Source organism: Brassica napus, chromosome C9 (assembly GCF_020379485.1).
Source record: "Brassica napus cultivar Da-Ae chromosome C9, Da-Ae, whole genome shotgun sequence".
NCBI lineage: Eukaryota > Viridiplantae > Streptophyta > Magnoliopsida > Brassicales > Brassicaceae > Brassica > Brassica napus.
The window spans coordinates 42,710,245-42,726,438 of NC_063452.1; the positions used below are offsets into that span (position 1 = coordinate 42,710,245).

Here is a 16,194-nt window from a genome sequence, read left to right on the forward strand (position 1 = left end):
TGGGTAGCTCAAATTTGATTTAAACAAATAAACTAAATTTCAATCTTTTAAAAAAAATTATGAACTACTTGAATGATTATACTATTTAACTTTTATTAATATATATATTTCTTTCCATCAAAATATGCGAATGATTTTCTTTTTACCTAACAATATTATGGATGTACAAATTAGTTACTTTATTTTATAAAACAATTACTATTGTATTTAATTGTTTCTTATGCCAGAATAATTTCTCCTGTATGAGTTATATTTTATGAGGTTGTGTCACACACCATTTGTGTTGATTTTTCTGAATATATTTATTTTATTTTCTGTATGAATAAAGTAGTTTGAAAACATAGCTAAATAGTTTTTTTTTTTTGGCAGCGAACGGTTATTATATTACTCAAGCTTGAGGTGGTCTGGGAAGCCAGACCGGAATAAAACAACCAATAAAACATAAAGGTCTATGAAAAGAATGTGCATTCCTAGCTAACGAATCTGCAATCTCATTCTGCGTCCTCGGAAAGTAGTTGATCTTGAAGTCCGAAAAACACAACCGAAGAGTTTGAATGATTTCCAGCTCAGTTGAGAAGTTAGGCCAAGCTTGTGGTTGTTCTATCATTGCAATCAGATCCTTGCAGTCTTTCCCAAACCGCTGACAGGTCGAGTGTTGTATCATACTCTCCATTGCCAATTGTAGCGCTTCCAGTTCCGAGTGTAAAGCTGTATCCCGCCTCCTCAAGTTCCTTGACCCCATGAGTTGAATCTTCCCCATGGTATCCTTCCAAACCCATCCAATTCCACTAAACTGAGCTGTAGAGGTCCATGAATCATCCACCATACAAATATTACCCAAGCTTAAGGCTTGTGTTTCTTCAGCAGTCTGTACATGTTGCGGAACCGGTACAATGTCTCTTGCATTGTACCAAGCTTGGCACTCGCTCTCTGCATACCCGACTAGTTCCAATGGGTCTCTGACTATGCCTCTAAACAACTTATCGTTCCTAGCTTTCCAGATGTACCAAATTATCTAAGGATAGGGATCTCTATCATCTTCTGGCTCCAGAATACTACTCTTTCTCCTAAAAAAGATAGTCCATATTAGCATAAATACTTGGTACATGGAAGATTTGAGAGCTCGACGGTGTTGATGATTGTTCTCAAGCTTGTAAGGCTGGTGGGCACTCAAAGATAGCATGAGTAACAATCTCTTCTGGCGCTCCACATCTTGGGCAATAATGATCACAACGCATATTACAGCGTACCAGATTCCTTGATACTGCTACCTGTCCTGAGATTAGTTGCCATATAAGATGACAAATCTTTTGTGGCGCATTCACCTTCCAAGCAAAGGCTTGAAGTTTTGTAAACATAGCTAAATAGTTTAAAAAAAACTACTAATGTATCTTTTGATGTTTTTTAAATCCTGTGGACTGCATATATTGAAAAAAGACAACAGCGATTCAGAAGCATAAAAGGTACTAATGTCGATATTGCATACTCCACCTTGGCGATGAGGGTCTTCTTGGTCAACTTGGTAGATGTTGGGGCCAGAGTTTTTTTTTTTTTTTTTGTTGATGAGACCACTTGAAGTTGCTTCACGTTCCTAGGAAGAGATTATCTTGCTCCTTTCTACTAAGCTGCATGATCTTATTCAGGGATGAATATACATTAAGCATACTACTTAGAACATCAGGGATTTGTCCTCAGTTCCACCAACTAAATCTCTTGACGGTTATTTGGAATGTTTTCTATTGTAGATCGTGGCCGGCACTGCAACATTATGTTTCTCTGCTACAATAGCTAACAGTGGCTCCATCGAAGTAATGGTTCAGAGTTGTCGGGAGCCAAACCCTGAGGATTTGGAACAATCTTATTCATATCACAGAACAAAATACCATGTGAAACAGTGAAGTTGCATGAGAGTAAGTACTTTCAGAACAGATGAGTGTATATGCATGTCCGAGCAAGAGCTATCAGAAGGACAAAGTAGTTTGATTTGAATGATGCAGAGAGAGCCGTCTAGAGCTACAGAGGAGGAGATGAGGAGAGATGATGACCAGGATGAGACTTAACAACCTCACTGGCGCTTACTGTACAGTAGAATCTCTCCGACTTAGTCTGGTCGCTCTAACACCATCGTTGCCGTCACCACCGCCTGACAGTACGTACCCCCATTTCACAGTGAAGAAAAGTAGGAGATAAAGGAGTGAGTGTAAGTTAAACAGAAGCTACTGATCCAAAGAACAAACGTAAGCTATTGGAGAAAAAATTTGATAATCAAGACATGAAAAAAGTAAAACAGAATCAACAAACCAAACAATAATAAGCTCCCGAATATTTAAAGATTTTTAAGCCGGAACTACCTTTGGGTCGAGTAGGAGTATGTCAACCCCATAAGCTTGCCGTAGTGCTTCATATTCCTTGTTTCTCAAAAGCTTAGGAGGCGGACCCGGACGGAGTAATGACAGCCAGCCTTCAAATAGGCGAAGAGTACAGAGGAGATGACATCGACGGTTGGCTGGCATAAATATTGACTAAAACACATGCGTAAGAAATCCAAATCAACAAACAGGTTCAAGACTTATAATTCAAAGTTGTTTGCATAAATATCTAATTACAGAGTCTTGAATAATTATGAGTTTAAACGCCATAAATAGTTTCGAAGATCAGAAAGTATCTATATATATATATATATATATCGAGATACAGAATGATTATCGGAAAAATGAAAAGATACATAAATCAAGATTTTCACCTCCTGCCATCAACCTTGAGATTACATGGAAGAGAGCTTAAACAATTTCTAGATGCATTCGCTGTTCCAAAGAGACAGAGAAGTAATTAGAGATCAAAGAAAAAAAGATTCACGTTTTTGCATATAAGAAAGAGCTTAAAAACTGAGAAAATACTGCTGCTGCGACCTAAATCTGCGAAGGATCCAACAGTGCGAATAAGTGTTGTTGAGATTGAAGCGGCCATATTCTTTGAACCAACTGAAGAAACCCCAATGGCTCATCTAAAACACTAACTCGAATTTCTCAATCTAGCGTAAAACACAATCTAATCGAAACAAAATCTCAGTATATTAGTATATTATAAGAGATATGAAGAAATGATGATTCCAAGAAGAGAAATATTGACCTATATATACCCGAGATCACACCACCTTGTACATCTAAACACGCATTGAATTACTCATCGTGGGTGAGTCCATGAATGGAGTTAAACATGAAAAGCCATCAATCGGACCGTTTCAGAGACTGAGATGAAGCTCAGGCGTCACTGCCCGCCATAGAAGGAAGATTGAATCAGAACTCCATGGGTTCGCGTCTGTAGAATTAGGGTTACAGACAAAATCCATTTGTTCGGGCCGTACACACAATTTCACGCCTAAAACACACGACAAAGCCCATCACAATACAGAATTAATGAAACGATGAGTTTCATTCCCCTTCGACACCTGTCACGCATACAGAGACAGACTTTCTGACTTGGAATCCTAGGTGTCCTCACCAGAAGAGAAAGAAATCTTCTTTATATATAAAGAAGATAACTATATCATTTACAAAGAAAATTACCATATCTGCCATATAAAAATGGGCAGATACTCTCATTAACTGATTTTATAATCTATTCTTTTAGAGTAGATTGAAGAAATTGATTGACAATACAAAACACTCACCGGATTACTTGAGAGATTTTGTTATTTTCATTTGATACATCAATCACTTGGTAAATTGGATGCGTGAGAATTTTTGTTATTTTCATTTGAGACCTCAATCACTTGGTAAATTGGATTCAATGCCAGCACGACGCCTATTTCTTGTAGAGAATTATGTTAATAAAAGACATTTAATCTAATTTATCGTGCAGTTGCCATAAAACTAACTTTTTCTACTTTGACATTTTTTACTTTTTCATTGTCTAAAAAAGTTCAAATCAGTTAATTGAAAAGCCAAAAATGTGGGAAAATAAAAAATGTGATACTTACATATATATACACTAATAAAAACAAATTATTAAAAGACATTTAATCTAATTTAATCTAATTTATCGTGCAGTTGCCATAAAACTAACTTTTGCTACTTTGACATTTTCTACTTTTTCATTGTCTAAAAAAAATTCAAATCAGTTAATTGAAAAGCCAAAAATATGGGAAAATAAAAAATGTGATACTAACATATATATACACTAATAAAAAAATTTGTGGTGAAATTATTATCGAAATAACAATTTCAAAACTGGTCAACAAGTGTCAGTTAACCCAATCTACCATATATGACAGATTAAAAATGTAAATCCACTGAGGATATGATAATCTACTGGGCATAAAAAAATACTTGATTCATATAACATGTAGAATATACACTCTACAACTAACATCTAAATTTTAGGGAAATTGTTTTTAGGCAAAAAAAAAAAAAGGTACAGTAGAAACTCTATAAACTAATACTTTATAAATTAATAAATACCATAAATTAATAAATTTCTCCGGTCCTAAGTTGGAACGGTTCAAAATATGACACAAGTCGATAAATAATTAGATAGTATTTTCTTAGAAAATCCTATGTAAATATATGGTCCCACTAAAGTTATGAATTAATAATTTATATGTATGGACATTTTACATAAGTACAAACCAACCATTATGTTAATTATTTTATATTTACAACGGAATTATTTTTATATTTTCTTAACCTTTAAGATATTTTGATGGGATTTAGTAAAATTATATCTAAAACCACTTTTAAATTCTATTAAACATATTGTATACACACCAGATAATATAATTAAACTAATATCAACATCGGACTTAAAAAGTTAATTAATGTATATATACTAAAATCAAATATTTTATTTCTAGAAAAATATATCTTAAAATAGAAAAATTCTAAAAATGAAACTTTTTTTGTAAATTGATAACTCTATAAATTAATAAATATCAAAATCATAACATTATTAATTTATAGAGTTTTTTTCTGTACATTGTCTCATTAGGCTAATTCCAAATTTGTACAATTTTTACCAATAATGTCTTTCTATTTATGAAAATAGAGCTTGTGATGTCGTTTCCAGAGTTTTCGGTTTCATTGTTAAAATTTCAAAAACTGTCCCTTGACCTTGCGATGTTGTCTTTTTTTTTTTTTTTTTGCTAAATACCTTGCGATGTTGTCGCTAGAGCAGCGAATGTTTATTCGCCTTATTAAAATCTGAGAATCCAAATTTGAACTTTATTGAGAAATAGTATATCTCCCGTTCTTTGCACGGACATGTAATGTTCAATATAAAAGTAAAATGAACATACAATATTGATTTTTTTTTTCAGAACAATGGAAAATTATTAGATATGAAAGTTTAGTGGAAAGATTTCCCTTGAAAAATACAACTAAATTTTTTTTTGGTCAAATACTACTAAAATATTAAGATTGCTTTTGTACTCACTACTGTGGATGGTATTTCTTGTATATTTTCATTATTCTCCGTGTATATTTTTGTTTTTGTAAAACTATGTTTTCTTTCTTCATTTCTAGTGATATATTTATTTCCAATTTTTTTTTGTGAGAAAAATCTACAAAATTTGGTAACAGTATATAAGAAAAATAAAAAACAAAAGTGTGTGTTGATATAAAAGTAAACATATATAATATTTCTATAAGACTACAAAATATAAAATAAAGAAAACTAATTTAAGATCTGGTTTTGATATAGAGTAAACATGGGCTTAATTTTTTAACTTGTAGTGCTTTTCAATTTTATTAGAGGCTTGTAAATCTGCTATAAGGTGAGTTTGTTACTTTCTTTCCTCGAATTATCACCATCACAACCAATATAAATTTTCTAGCAAATCGAGAATAATCTAGTCTACTTAGAATAATATTGATCAATGTATTACATTAAAAGGTCAATATTATAAATTGGTTAGAAGAGGTAAAGGTTAACATGATTCAAATTATGATTTGAGTATTGAATAATTTGAGCGTATTTAGTTTTACTAACCTGGAGTTAAATCTTCATTGGTTAACTCTGCATTAATCTTCACCACGGAAAACTTATGTTTTTCTTAGCCATTGAAAATAATTTTCTTGGAGAATAGAAGCCATCGATTTGTAAATTGTAATTGCATTGCAAAGAACCATTTCAAAGAAATTAGAAAATGACTTTGAATGTAGGTAGGGATGAATCTCATCGTGAGTCAAAATTCCTTTGTATATAACAGTTTCCAAAATTGTGTGATCATGAAGTAATGGGAGGTATATTAGGAACTTTTGTTTTATCAATTTTTTTTTATTTTTTTTTAATGTATCAGTTATTAAACGTAACTGTTTTTTTGTATTTTAAAAAAAAATTGTTAATCCATGTATCAAAATTTTATTGGTCATGTGGCTTGTACTTTAGTATCTAAAAGATGTTATCGTTAAAAAATAATTATCTAATGGATAAATACAAAAAGCTAATGCATTTGGAATTTTTCAATAAATTATGCTATAAAATTGATCTATCTATTCATATTATATAACTATGCATGTATACAAAATTAAACTATTTTGACTATGATAAAACATGTATATTTTATTGTGTAATTTAAATATTGATTTAGTACTAGCTATAGAATATTTCACAGAAAATAGATATGATGGTAACATGAGGTAAAAAAAAAAATTGAGAGATAAGAATAAAAATGGTGAGATTAGTTAACAAAATTAGAGGATAGTAGAATAATTTTGCACGTGACAAAAGAGTAACATGGTTAAAATGTTTGAATGTAATTGAAAACTTAAAAAAAATATGTCTAAATGTAATTTTCTCACTATTTAGTATGATGAAATTATTTTTAAAGCTGATTTATTATGATCTTACAATTATGATACGAGAAAGAGACTGGTACGAGGAATCTTCCAGCTGGCTCATTTCACATTTCACATTTCACATTCCAGTGTTGTACACATAAAACTGTAGCTTTAATCTTTATTTCTTTGTTAATATATCTGAACAATGAAACATTCATTCCCTATTATATATCCAATACAACTTACATCCTCTCATAAGATTAGTTCAGCTACAAGCTCTGAGCTCTTTTTGTTTCATCCTCCTTCCGCTTCTCCTGTGGCATCAAACATTTTTGTCAGCTTTCGCAAAATACTCTTGTTAGCACGTGTTGCACGACGCTTACATTTGACTCAGTTTGTTCAAAATGTTGTTGCGGAACATCATCTCCTCTAAGGATTTTTGCACCACATCCTGGTGATCCTACTGAACCAACAGCCTCTTCATCCACCAAGACCGCCTTTATACTCTGTGATCCTTCTGACTTGCCATCTGGTACCTGTTTAGGATTCAAATTTAGCTTTTAAAGGCACCAACACAGTTGTTCGTATGGACCAACATGCAATGATTTATATTGAATATTCAAGGTATAAGGGTGCATTCCTCAGCCATACCTCGAACATTGCTTCTGTGAGGATACTTTCAAGTATAGACCGTAAGCCACGTGCACCAGTGTTCTTTGACATGGCCTTCCTCGCGATAAGCCTCGTTGCACCTTCAGTAAAATGTAGTTGGACCTGGCAAAAAGGGTTAAAGCATGAGGAAAGAGGCATGCATATGCAAGTAACTGTTAGTGGTAAATATGAGTTACATTGTTCATGCGAAACAACTTCTTGTACTGTTTGCCCAATGCACTCCTAGGCTCTGTTAGAACCTACATAAGGAACCAGAAGGAGTTATAACCGGTAAAAGAGAAAGCTGCCTCACTCAAGATGCAATCTCGTACAGCCATCAGTTGCTTACTGGAGTGGAACAAAGATAAACAATATTTATAAGAGGACACATAATGTCTTGACCTGATTGTAAACAAGGGCAAACTAAACGACAAAGGATTTGTCTAAAAGGCCATTCCAAGGATTCGCAAAATTAGTAGAAACAAGCTACCTGTACAAGCTGGTCTTCATTTAGTGCAGATAAGCTCACGAAGATGGGTAGTCTTCCAACGAACTCAGGAATGAGACCATACGCAACAAGATCCTCACTTTGTAACTACAATAATTATATATCAGACAATGAACAAGTTAAAATATAGCGGAAAGAGTAGCATAGAATTTAAGAGAAGGTATTCCTTACAGATTCCAACAATGAGGATGTTACTGCGGAACTACTGAACCCAGAAGTGTTCATATTTGTACGAACCGAAGCACCAAAACCAATAGAGGCATCGTGTTGACTGATACACTAAAAATATGTGAATCAAGCCTTAGAGAAAAGGATACAATTAACCTATTTCGTCGAGACTTAGAGAAATATACCGTTCAGAAACAGTTTTCTCCAGATCGACAAATGCTCCACCACAAATAAAAAGAATGTCTTTTGTATCCATCTGCATATTTGATGAAACTGGATTATTTTTGACTGGCTGTGTCACAAAAAGTGCTATTTAAAATGCTTGAAAACAAACCTGGATGCTATCTCCTCGAGGATCTCTCCGTAATCCTTTCTCTGGAATCGGGACACTGACCACCTGCAAATTTGTTTATGTAATAGAAGCTGGAGTTTTCATTTTTTGCTAAACTTTTTAAGGCATATAGTAACAAGCAACCTGTTTTTTCAATCAATAATAATGTCTGAGCATATATGTAGAGCTCTTTACTAAATTTTAGCTATCTACAAGGGAATAGTCCCCATGTGTTTTGTTTCCGAATAATTCAAAATGATACTATACACATGTAAGACCTGAACACCAAGGCCGAACAAGGAATCCCTAATTGTTTATATCAGCAATCGAAGTTGAGAATAATTAAAAAAATTTTAAGTAGGAAATGCTCACAGTTCCTTCCAGCAATTTCAGCAATGACTGCTGCACACCTTCTCCAGAAACATCTCTACCACCATTTGAACTATGAGACTGAACGAGAAAAATAGGTAAGAGTCATTATTAATCATTTTAGGATCAAGGTAAGGAGTGAAGAAAACTTATACCTTCATGCTCATCTTATCAACTTCATCAATGTACACAATACCCCTTTGAGCTTCTTCTACATTGCACCCAGCTTCCTGCAGTATCAAAACATAAAACATGAATGCTGTGCAAGACTAAAGCATTTGAGAAGATGCAAAGTTTCTCAACTGTTATGAACTATCGTATCAGTAGGAACATTGTAGCTTATCCAGTAAGCAGTTTAGATGACATCTCAAAAGATGGTATACACTACAATTGAAACGTAATATGAGGTGATAGCATGCCATACCACGTATAGCTTGTAGAGTATTGATTCCACATCTTCACCGACATAACCTGCCTGGACAAGAAGAGTAGTTTTAGTTGTGCTAAGATGAAGGCCCGTGTAATATCTCCTCTTAAAACCATCCAGAAAACGTCACTTCATTTTCCAAAAAGATTTTCAAAATGGTAAGACATCCCAATGCTTCTCTGATATAATACATACGAGCAACGATTTGTCATAGTCAATAACCAAAGGGATAAGTGGAAGCAACTTGCCTGAGTTAATGAAGTGGCATCAGCAATGGCGAAAGGAACACTGACAATACGCGCTAAAGTTTTTGCCAGTAAGGTCTTTCCTGTTCATATAATTAAGGAGGGCGAAGAAGGAGGTAAGCGTACCAAATAAAAAGGCTCCAGTCGTAAAGAACATAAACAGACCTGAACCAGTAGGGCCAAGCAACAACACATTGCTCTTATCCAACTCCACGAGATCAATGCTATCATCATCATCCTCCATAACAAGGTTAACTGATTCTGAACCAGAACTGGGCATCAGAATAAAAAAAAAAGGAATTAATGAGAGGTATGCAGTAAGGAAAATAAGAATGATAATGGAATGGAAGACAAACCCTTTTAGCTTGGAAGCATGATATATTCTTTTGTAATGATTGTAAACAGCGACAGAGAGCACCTGCACAATGGAATGGAAGGGAAAGGAGTGTGAATGGCAATAGGGAACAAACTAGCTAGAACCGGACCGGAGCGGACCTTCTTTGCCTTATCCTGACCAATGACAAACTGGTCAAGCCCCTGACAGATCTCCTTAGGTGTGGGAAGCTTCACCAAGCCGTTGCTGCTATTTGCATCATCTTCGTTTTTGAGACCTTGAATCTTCCAAGATCTGTCATCACCGTCGTCGTCGTCGTCATCGTCATCACCATCAGCACCTTTCTTGACCTTGCCAAGCTCGATAAAGCTGCCTTGAAGGGGAGAGAGCTTGAAGGGCCTGAAGTAAAAAGCGGACTTGCATTGGGGACAGAAGTTAACGGCTTGATAGATGCCAGGCTCTCTGGCAGTGAGGGACAAAGGACGATTGGAGAAGACGACGAGCATGTGGGCGGAGCAACGAGGGCAATTGACGTCACTCCTGATGTAATCATAATCACCGCCGCTGGAGTCGTAAATACTACGGCGGGAGGAGAAGAAAGGGAAAGGGGTAGTAAGGGTGGTGTTGGAAGTGGGGGGTTGAAGAGGGATGCGGTGGAGAGTGTCGTCGGCGGAGATAATGAGTCTGAAACTGCGGGAGACAAGAGATGTCTTCCTCGACAGAAACCTCGAGATGGATAAGCTACACAACATTGCAGAGATTCCACTTCTTTTTTTTTTGTTTTTCCTCTTTCCTTGGTTCACACCATATACAGTCTGTAACAAAACCCAACCAAGTCATAACTAACTAACTAGCCATCAATTTGATCAAAAAACAAACTTATCCCAAAATAAACTCCATCAGATCACTCAAACTACATACACGGATTCGAAGCCAAAACACAGATTCGAAGATATCAAAATGTTCACAAACCCTAAACGTAAATCCACGAGAAATCAAGAAGAGAGAGAGACCTGAAAGTTGGTCCAGATACAAAACCCTAAACTCCCAACGATTGGTGCTGCAGATGGAGATTAGATCGTGAAGAAATCCGCCATATACCCAGGGAAGAGACCTTAATCTGAAATGGCACTATAGAAAATTCTCAGGCAACCATTTTTAATCTATATATGGACCCATAAACCTGAAATACCTAAACCAACCTTAATGAAATAACTAAATGAATATAAGCCCAATCCCTCACCCAATCCAGTTAATCAAATTGGTTGTCATGTAATCTATGTGACTTCTTTTGGTAATCAATTGATCTGTTTTCTTAAGAAGCATCAAAGCTTTTCATGGGCCTCATCATACGTGGTGAAAAACTCACCCATCTTAGAAGCATCAAATAAAAAAATAATTTTAACCAAGTTCAGAAACATCACATTATTAAAAGTACACACCCATCTTAGGGTCCAATGGTAACGGCAGAGATGATATAAGCAGGACGGAATTAAGTTGCGGTGCGGTGCAACAGCGGTTCATGCAGTTTTCGAAAGAAGTACGGTTTTGATAGAATAAATAGTGCGGTTTTGATTAGAAAAGCAGTGCGGTTTTCATAAAAATTAATTTTAATAGAAATAGTAAAAATAATATATATTAATGTAATTTGAAATTATTATTTTTTGTAGTGATATATATATATAAATTTAAATATAACTTTTAATAGAAAATCTTACTGTAATTTATGTAATTTTATTTTTTTAATCAAAATAGGCGTTGTCAAAAAAATTATACTAATCATTAACTAATAAAATAAGTAATTTATTTTGTATGGTGTAGAATCATCACTAAAAATAATTAAAAGATAGTAGGGCAATTGATTGTGATTTATTATTAGGTTTATTTACCTAATAACAAAAAAAAATTAGATTTTTAATAAGAGGATAAAGAGAGATAGGAATAGAAATGAGGATAGAGAGAATGTTTTTAGTTAAATAATGAATTTGTGCTTTTATATAGGAAAATTGGGCTGAATAGCTAAAAAATAAACCATATTTAAGAATCTAACTAAAAAAAAAAAAAGTCATCATTATTACTATATTGCCCTCAGTAGCCGGTTACTAAAATCTCAAACACCTTCTTCTTTAATTACCAATCACCACCACCGTCGTCTCTTTCTTAATCACCACCACCTTTTTTATTGTCGCCACTTCCACTACAATCATCACAAATCTGTAATCTTTGTTCAGTAGTTTATATTTTTCTAAGCCACAATCCTATAAACCATCATTTCTTCCTCCATAATCACCACCGCCTCCATCAACTATGTTATTTTGTCACTTAGCCACCGCTATGTCATCATTTTTTTTTTGAATTATTAAAATCTGTAATTTTTGTTTTCATATTTTTGCCATCGCATCTTTTAAAACACTTATGTCTCTTTGATATCAGTCACCACATCTTCCACCATAACCACCACCACACGTATGTACTATGCTATTTGAACGATATGTACTATGTTATTTCGTTGTTACTATTTTATTTTAATAATGCTTCATATTATGTACCATGTGCATGTTTTGACATTTGGATTAGGGTTTATATTCCATTTTAGGGTTTAGTGATTAGTGTTTTGGGTTTAGTTTATGGAAGGTTTGGTTTGACATTGTGGTAAACATTACATGTTTCCCTTCAATCATAGACATTTCAAAATTTGAACAATAAATACTATACTATTTTGTTTGTTACTATTCTATTTTGGTAATGCTTCATATATGTACATAGTGCATATTTTGATATTTAGGTTAGGGTTTATATTTTATTTTAAAGTTTAGTGATTAGTGTTTGAGTCTGGGTGTAGAAATCATCCATAGATATCAAGGAGGTGAACACAATTCATTTTCGAATATACCATTCTATTTAATAATTTTACTCATACTTGCTATACCATCTAGTTTGTTCTATACTATTTCTAATCTATGTTATAAGAAGTTATTGGTTTTTACATGTCCACGTCCGTCACTTTCTTTATAACCACCGCTCTCACTACCACCACAACCACAACCACCACCTATCTCATTGTCTCTTTTACATATTTCAAATTATCGCCACTTCACCATCACCACCGTACTTACCTCCATTGCTATGCTACTACGATAATCATCACCGTCACGATCCGTAAGCCATCCTTTCCGTAATCACCACCACCGCCGATGTGATAATATTAACGACACCACTGTAACATCGAAACCGTTATCATCACCGATTGTTTCATAACCGTCACCGTTTTTCTTCCATCACTGTCACCACCCATGTCTCGTCACCTCCCCCCATTTTTTCTTTCAATTTTAACGTCATCAATTATTTTCTTTACCGTGTACTTGCAAGACACAAAGTTAAAACCAGATGGAAATGGGAAAAAATGATATCCATTTAATTAAGTCAAATCGATAGCTATATTTTTAATATTGATCCCAAAATTGGTTAGTTGGCAAATTAACCCTTTTATATATATATGGAAGGCAAATTGTTATTATTATTTTAGGGTTCATAGAAAAACTGCATTTTTGTTATTATAGAAAAAGATAAGATGCAATACATTACAATAATGTGTCCTTCTAGTGTATTTTTAGTACTTAAACAATTTAGATTGGTAATAAATAGAACAAATGTATTAGTATTTTAATTAAATAAAAATAAGAAATAAATAATCAAAAATAGAAACACACACTTTTGAACGTCCATAATTGATGTGTATGCGATTTTGTCAAATATAGAAGAAACAAAACAAAAATTGTTTTAGAAAAGTGCGTTATTGGATAAATATCGTCCCGCTAATTCATTTGTTTTGTGATTGGTGACATATGTCAATTCCGTCCCGCACGACACCAATTCCGTCCCGCCTTTTTGTTTCCATTCATACACTTAGGATCTCACTGGTTCAAACGCAGCGGTTACGGTTGCGGTTGCGGTTGCGGGAGTTTGTGGATACGGCCGGTTGCGGTTTCTAGCGGTTTTAAGAGATTTGTACGACTGGTACTGCGGTTAAAAATTGGTGTGTTTGCGGATGACTTATGACTGGTTAACTACCAAATGCGGTAATAGTCAAATAATAAATTAACAATATTTAAATTTAATATAATTATAAAAATATCAAAAATCATAAAATTATAATAAATATAAAATTTCTATTTAGAAAGTTATAATTTTAATTTTTGAAAATTTATTGAAATTGTTTTTATTATAAAATTTTATAATATTAATTAAAATATAATAGATATATTTTAATATTTTCATAATTTCAATTTTAAATTTTTTATTAAATATTTTTACTTTTGTATATATATTGTTTTAAAAAAAAAAAAAAAATTTTACCCTCCCGCAACCGTCCGCAACCGCAAACGCTAGCTGGAGCCGGCTTTTGAATTTATGAGATTCAGAGCGGTTTGAGGCGGTTTAAAGCGATTTGAGTGATTGTTGTAAACCGCCGACAACCGCTACCAACCGCAAAAGCTGCGTTTGCGGGTGGTAGCGGAAAAACCAGTCGCCCCCTTAATGGCAACACTTGTGCGGTGCGTATTTCGAATGATGGGACTAAAAAAATACACATGTCACCATTAAACACAAAACATAATAAAAAGCATTTTTCAAAAAATACCACTTTTTGTCAAAAACTGAAAAAAAAATACGATGATATTTTTTGATACAAGCAAATATTGAAAAACGAATCAACAAAAAGACAATTATATAATATTTCGGCGAATAATATTCAGGCGATGATTGGCGATAAAGAAGGCAACACGAAGGTTGATACAAGCAAATATTGAAAAACGAATCAACAAAAAGACAATTATATGATATTTCGACGAATAATATTCAGGCGATGATTGGCGATAAAGAAGGCGACACGAAGGTTGACGGCGGGGCGAAGGCGGATGGAGGTGTGACAGATAGCGGAGGCGTTGGCTCATCCCCAACGGCAGGGGCGGTGACAGGCAAGGAGAATGATTTGGAGGACCAGGTCTCTTCTCCACGAACGGATGTTGGAAAGGGCTTGATGGATCTGACTCCGCCTAAATTGGTATCGGGCAAAGGGAAGGAAGAGGTAGGGGAGGGTTTCTTACTCCTCTGCACTTGTTGAGGGGTCGTCAATGGCTGACATAAACCTAGAGTTTGTAGTGGAAGATGGAGTTGCAGAAGTGGAAATTCCAGGGGAACTTTTTGAAGGTGTTGATCCTTTGTGGAGGTGTTTTGTCGTTGGTTACTTTATGAACGATGCTCCGCACATCGGTCATATTCATGCTACAGTGAACAGGATCTGGAACTCTCCGGGGAAAAGGTCCAAGATTGATGTTCAATTCATTGGAAAAACGACAGTTTTGTTCAAAATCGAGGATGCAGCCACGAGAAACAGGATTCTGAACCGTAAATTCTGGCATATCTCGGAAGTGCCTTTGATGTTGGGAGAGTGGACTCCAGAGACAGCCCGTTCCCCCCCCCCCCCAGATCTATCTGCAATGCCTTTGTGGGTTGATCTATTGAATGTTCCAGGTTATCTATATTCAAAGAAGGGCCTGAGTTTCCTGGCCAGAACCTCAGGGAAGTTCATCAAGCTCCATCCCAACACGGAACGGTGCATACGTATGGATGTGGCTCGAGTTCTTGTGGAAGTTGATTTGACTAAACCGTTACCTAACAAGATCAGTTTCAAAAACAGAGAAGGTGTTCCCGCTCTAGTCTCTATCAGCTACCCTTGGCTCCCTCCTCGCTGTCCAGCCTGTTCTCGTTGGGGACATCGTGAAACGGATTGTCAGGCTCAGAACCGGAGAGAACTTTCTGCACCTGGGAATGAGGCGAATATGGTAGTAAATGACTCTGTAATAATGGAAGGTTCCTCCCTGAATGAACAAACAGGGAGAGCTAGTAAGGAGATCGTAACAAATCTCATAGCAGAGCTTAAGTCTTTATCGGAGAAGGAGAACCTATCTGGTGGGCGGGTCTCAGTATCTCAAGGTGTTACTATTGACTGTGAGGAGAAGGTGGACTGCACTGATCAGGAAAAATGGGCCTTAGTGACGAGTAACAGTGGTATGACTTCTCCAGCCAGAGAAGTGGAAAGTTGCCACTCGCCAAACGGTTTCCAGATCCTTCAAGATCTACAGGAGGAAGGTGAGATTGCTGATGATGATGACTCTCAGAGTGATACTGCAGAGGAGACTGTGGACGAAGCATTGGAAAAGAACCCAAAAGCAGATGATGTAGTTGGTCTAACGGTGAAGACACTGCCACCAGCAAATGGCGGTTCCAAAGCGAGAACTCAAAGACAGAACCCAGTGAGTCGAGGTCGAGGCAGAGGCTCTAAGAGACACACAGTTAAAGCTAGGGATCTGGTTCTTGTCGCAGC

The 16,194-nt window shown here is 35.3% G+C and overlaps 1 protein-coding gene and 1 long non-coding RNA gene across 4 annotated transcripts; both read right to left on the reverse strand.

Moving 5' to 3' along the window:
* Positions 1-1,365: 1,365 nt before the first annotated feature.
* LOC106417720 lies at positions 1,366-3,447 on the reverse strand. 2 transcript variants are annotated; one of them, XR_002661568.2, is made up of 5 exons: positions 3,130-3,447; positions 2,744-3,048; positions 2,352-2,522; positions 1,919-2,143; positions 1,366-1,839 (listed from the first exon to the last, which is right to left on the reverse strand). It is a non-coding gene; the product is annotated as an uncharacterized LOC106417720 (long non-coding RNA). The 2 variants fall into 2 exon arrangements; XR_007329264.1 differs by having other exon boundaries at positions 2,744-3,388.
* Positions 3,448-6,871: 3,424 nt separating this feature from the next.
* On the reverse strand, positions 6,872-11,002 carry LOC106418579 (CLP protease regulatory subunit CLPX2, mitochondrial-like). 2 transcript variants are annotated; one of them, XM_013859307.3, is made up of 16 exons: positions 10,823-11,002; positions 9,971-10,624; positions 9,832-9,893; positions 9,641-9,747; positions 9,479-9,558; positions 9,228-9,278; positions 8,959-9,033; positions 8,807-8,884; positions 8,438-8,500; positions 8,289-8,359; positions 8,107-8,206; positions 7,918-8,022; positions 7,625-7,687; positions 7,428-7,550; positions 7,160-7,312; positions 6,872-7,090 (listed from the first exon to the last, which is right to left on the reverse strand). In XM_013859307.3, the coding sequence occupies exons 2-16, from the start codon at positions 10,559-10,561 to the stop codon at positions 7,046-7,048; spliced, it is 1,767 nt and encodes a 588-aa protein (XP_013714761.2). In that variant the 5' UTR covers positions 10,562-10,624; positions 10,823-11,002; the 3' UTR covers positions 6,872-7,045. The 2 variants fall into 2 exon arrangements, with proteins under 2 accessions (XP_013714761.2, XP_022565856.2); XM_022710135.2 differs by having other exon boundaries at positions 7,069-7,312.
* Between the last annotated feature and the right edge of the window lie 5,192 nt (positions 11,003-16,194).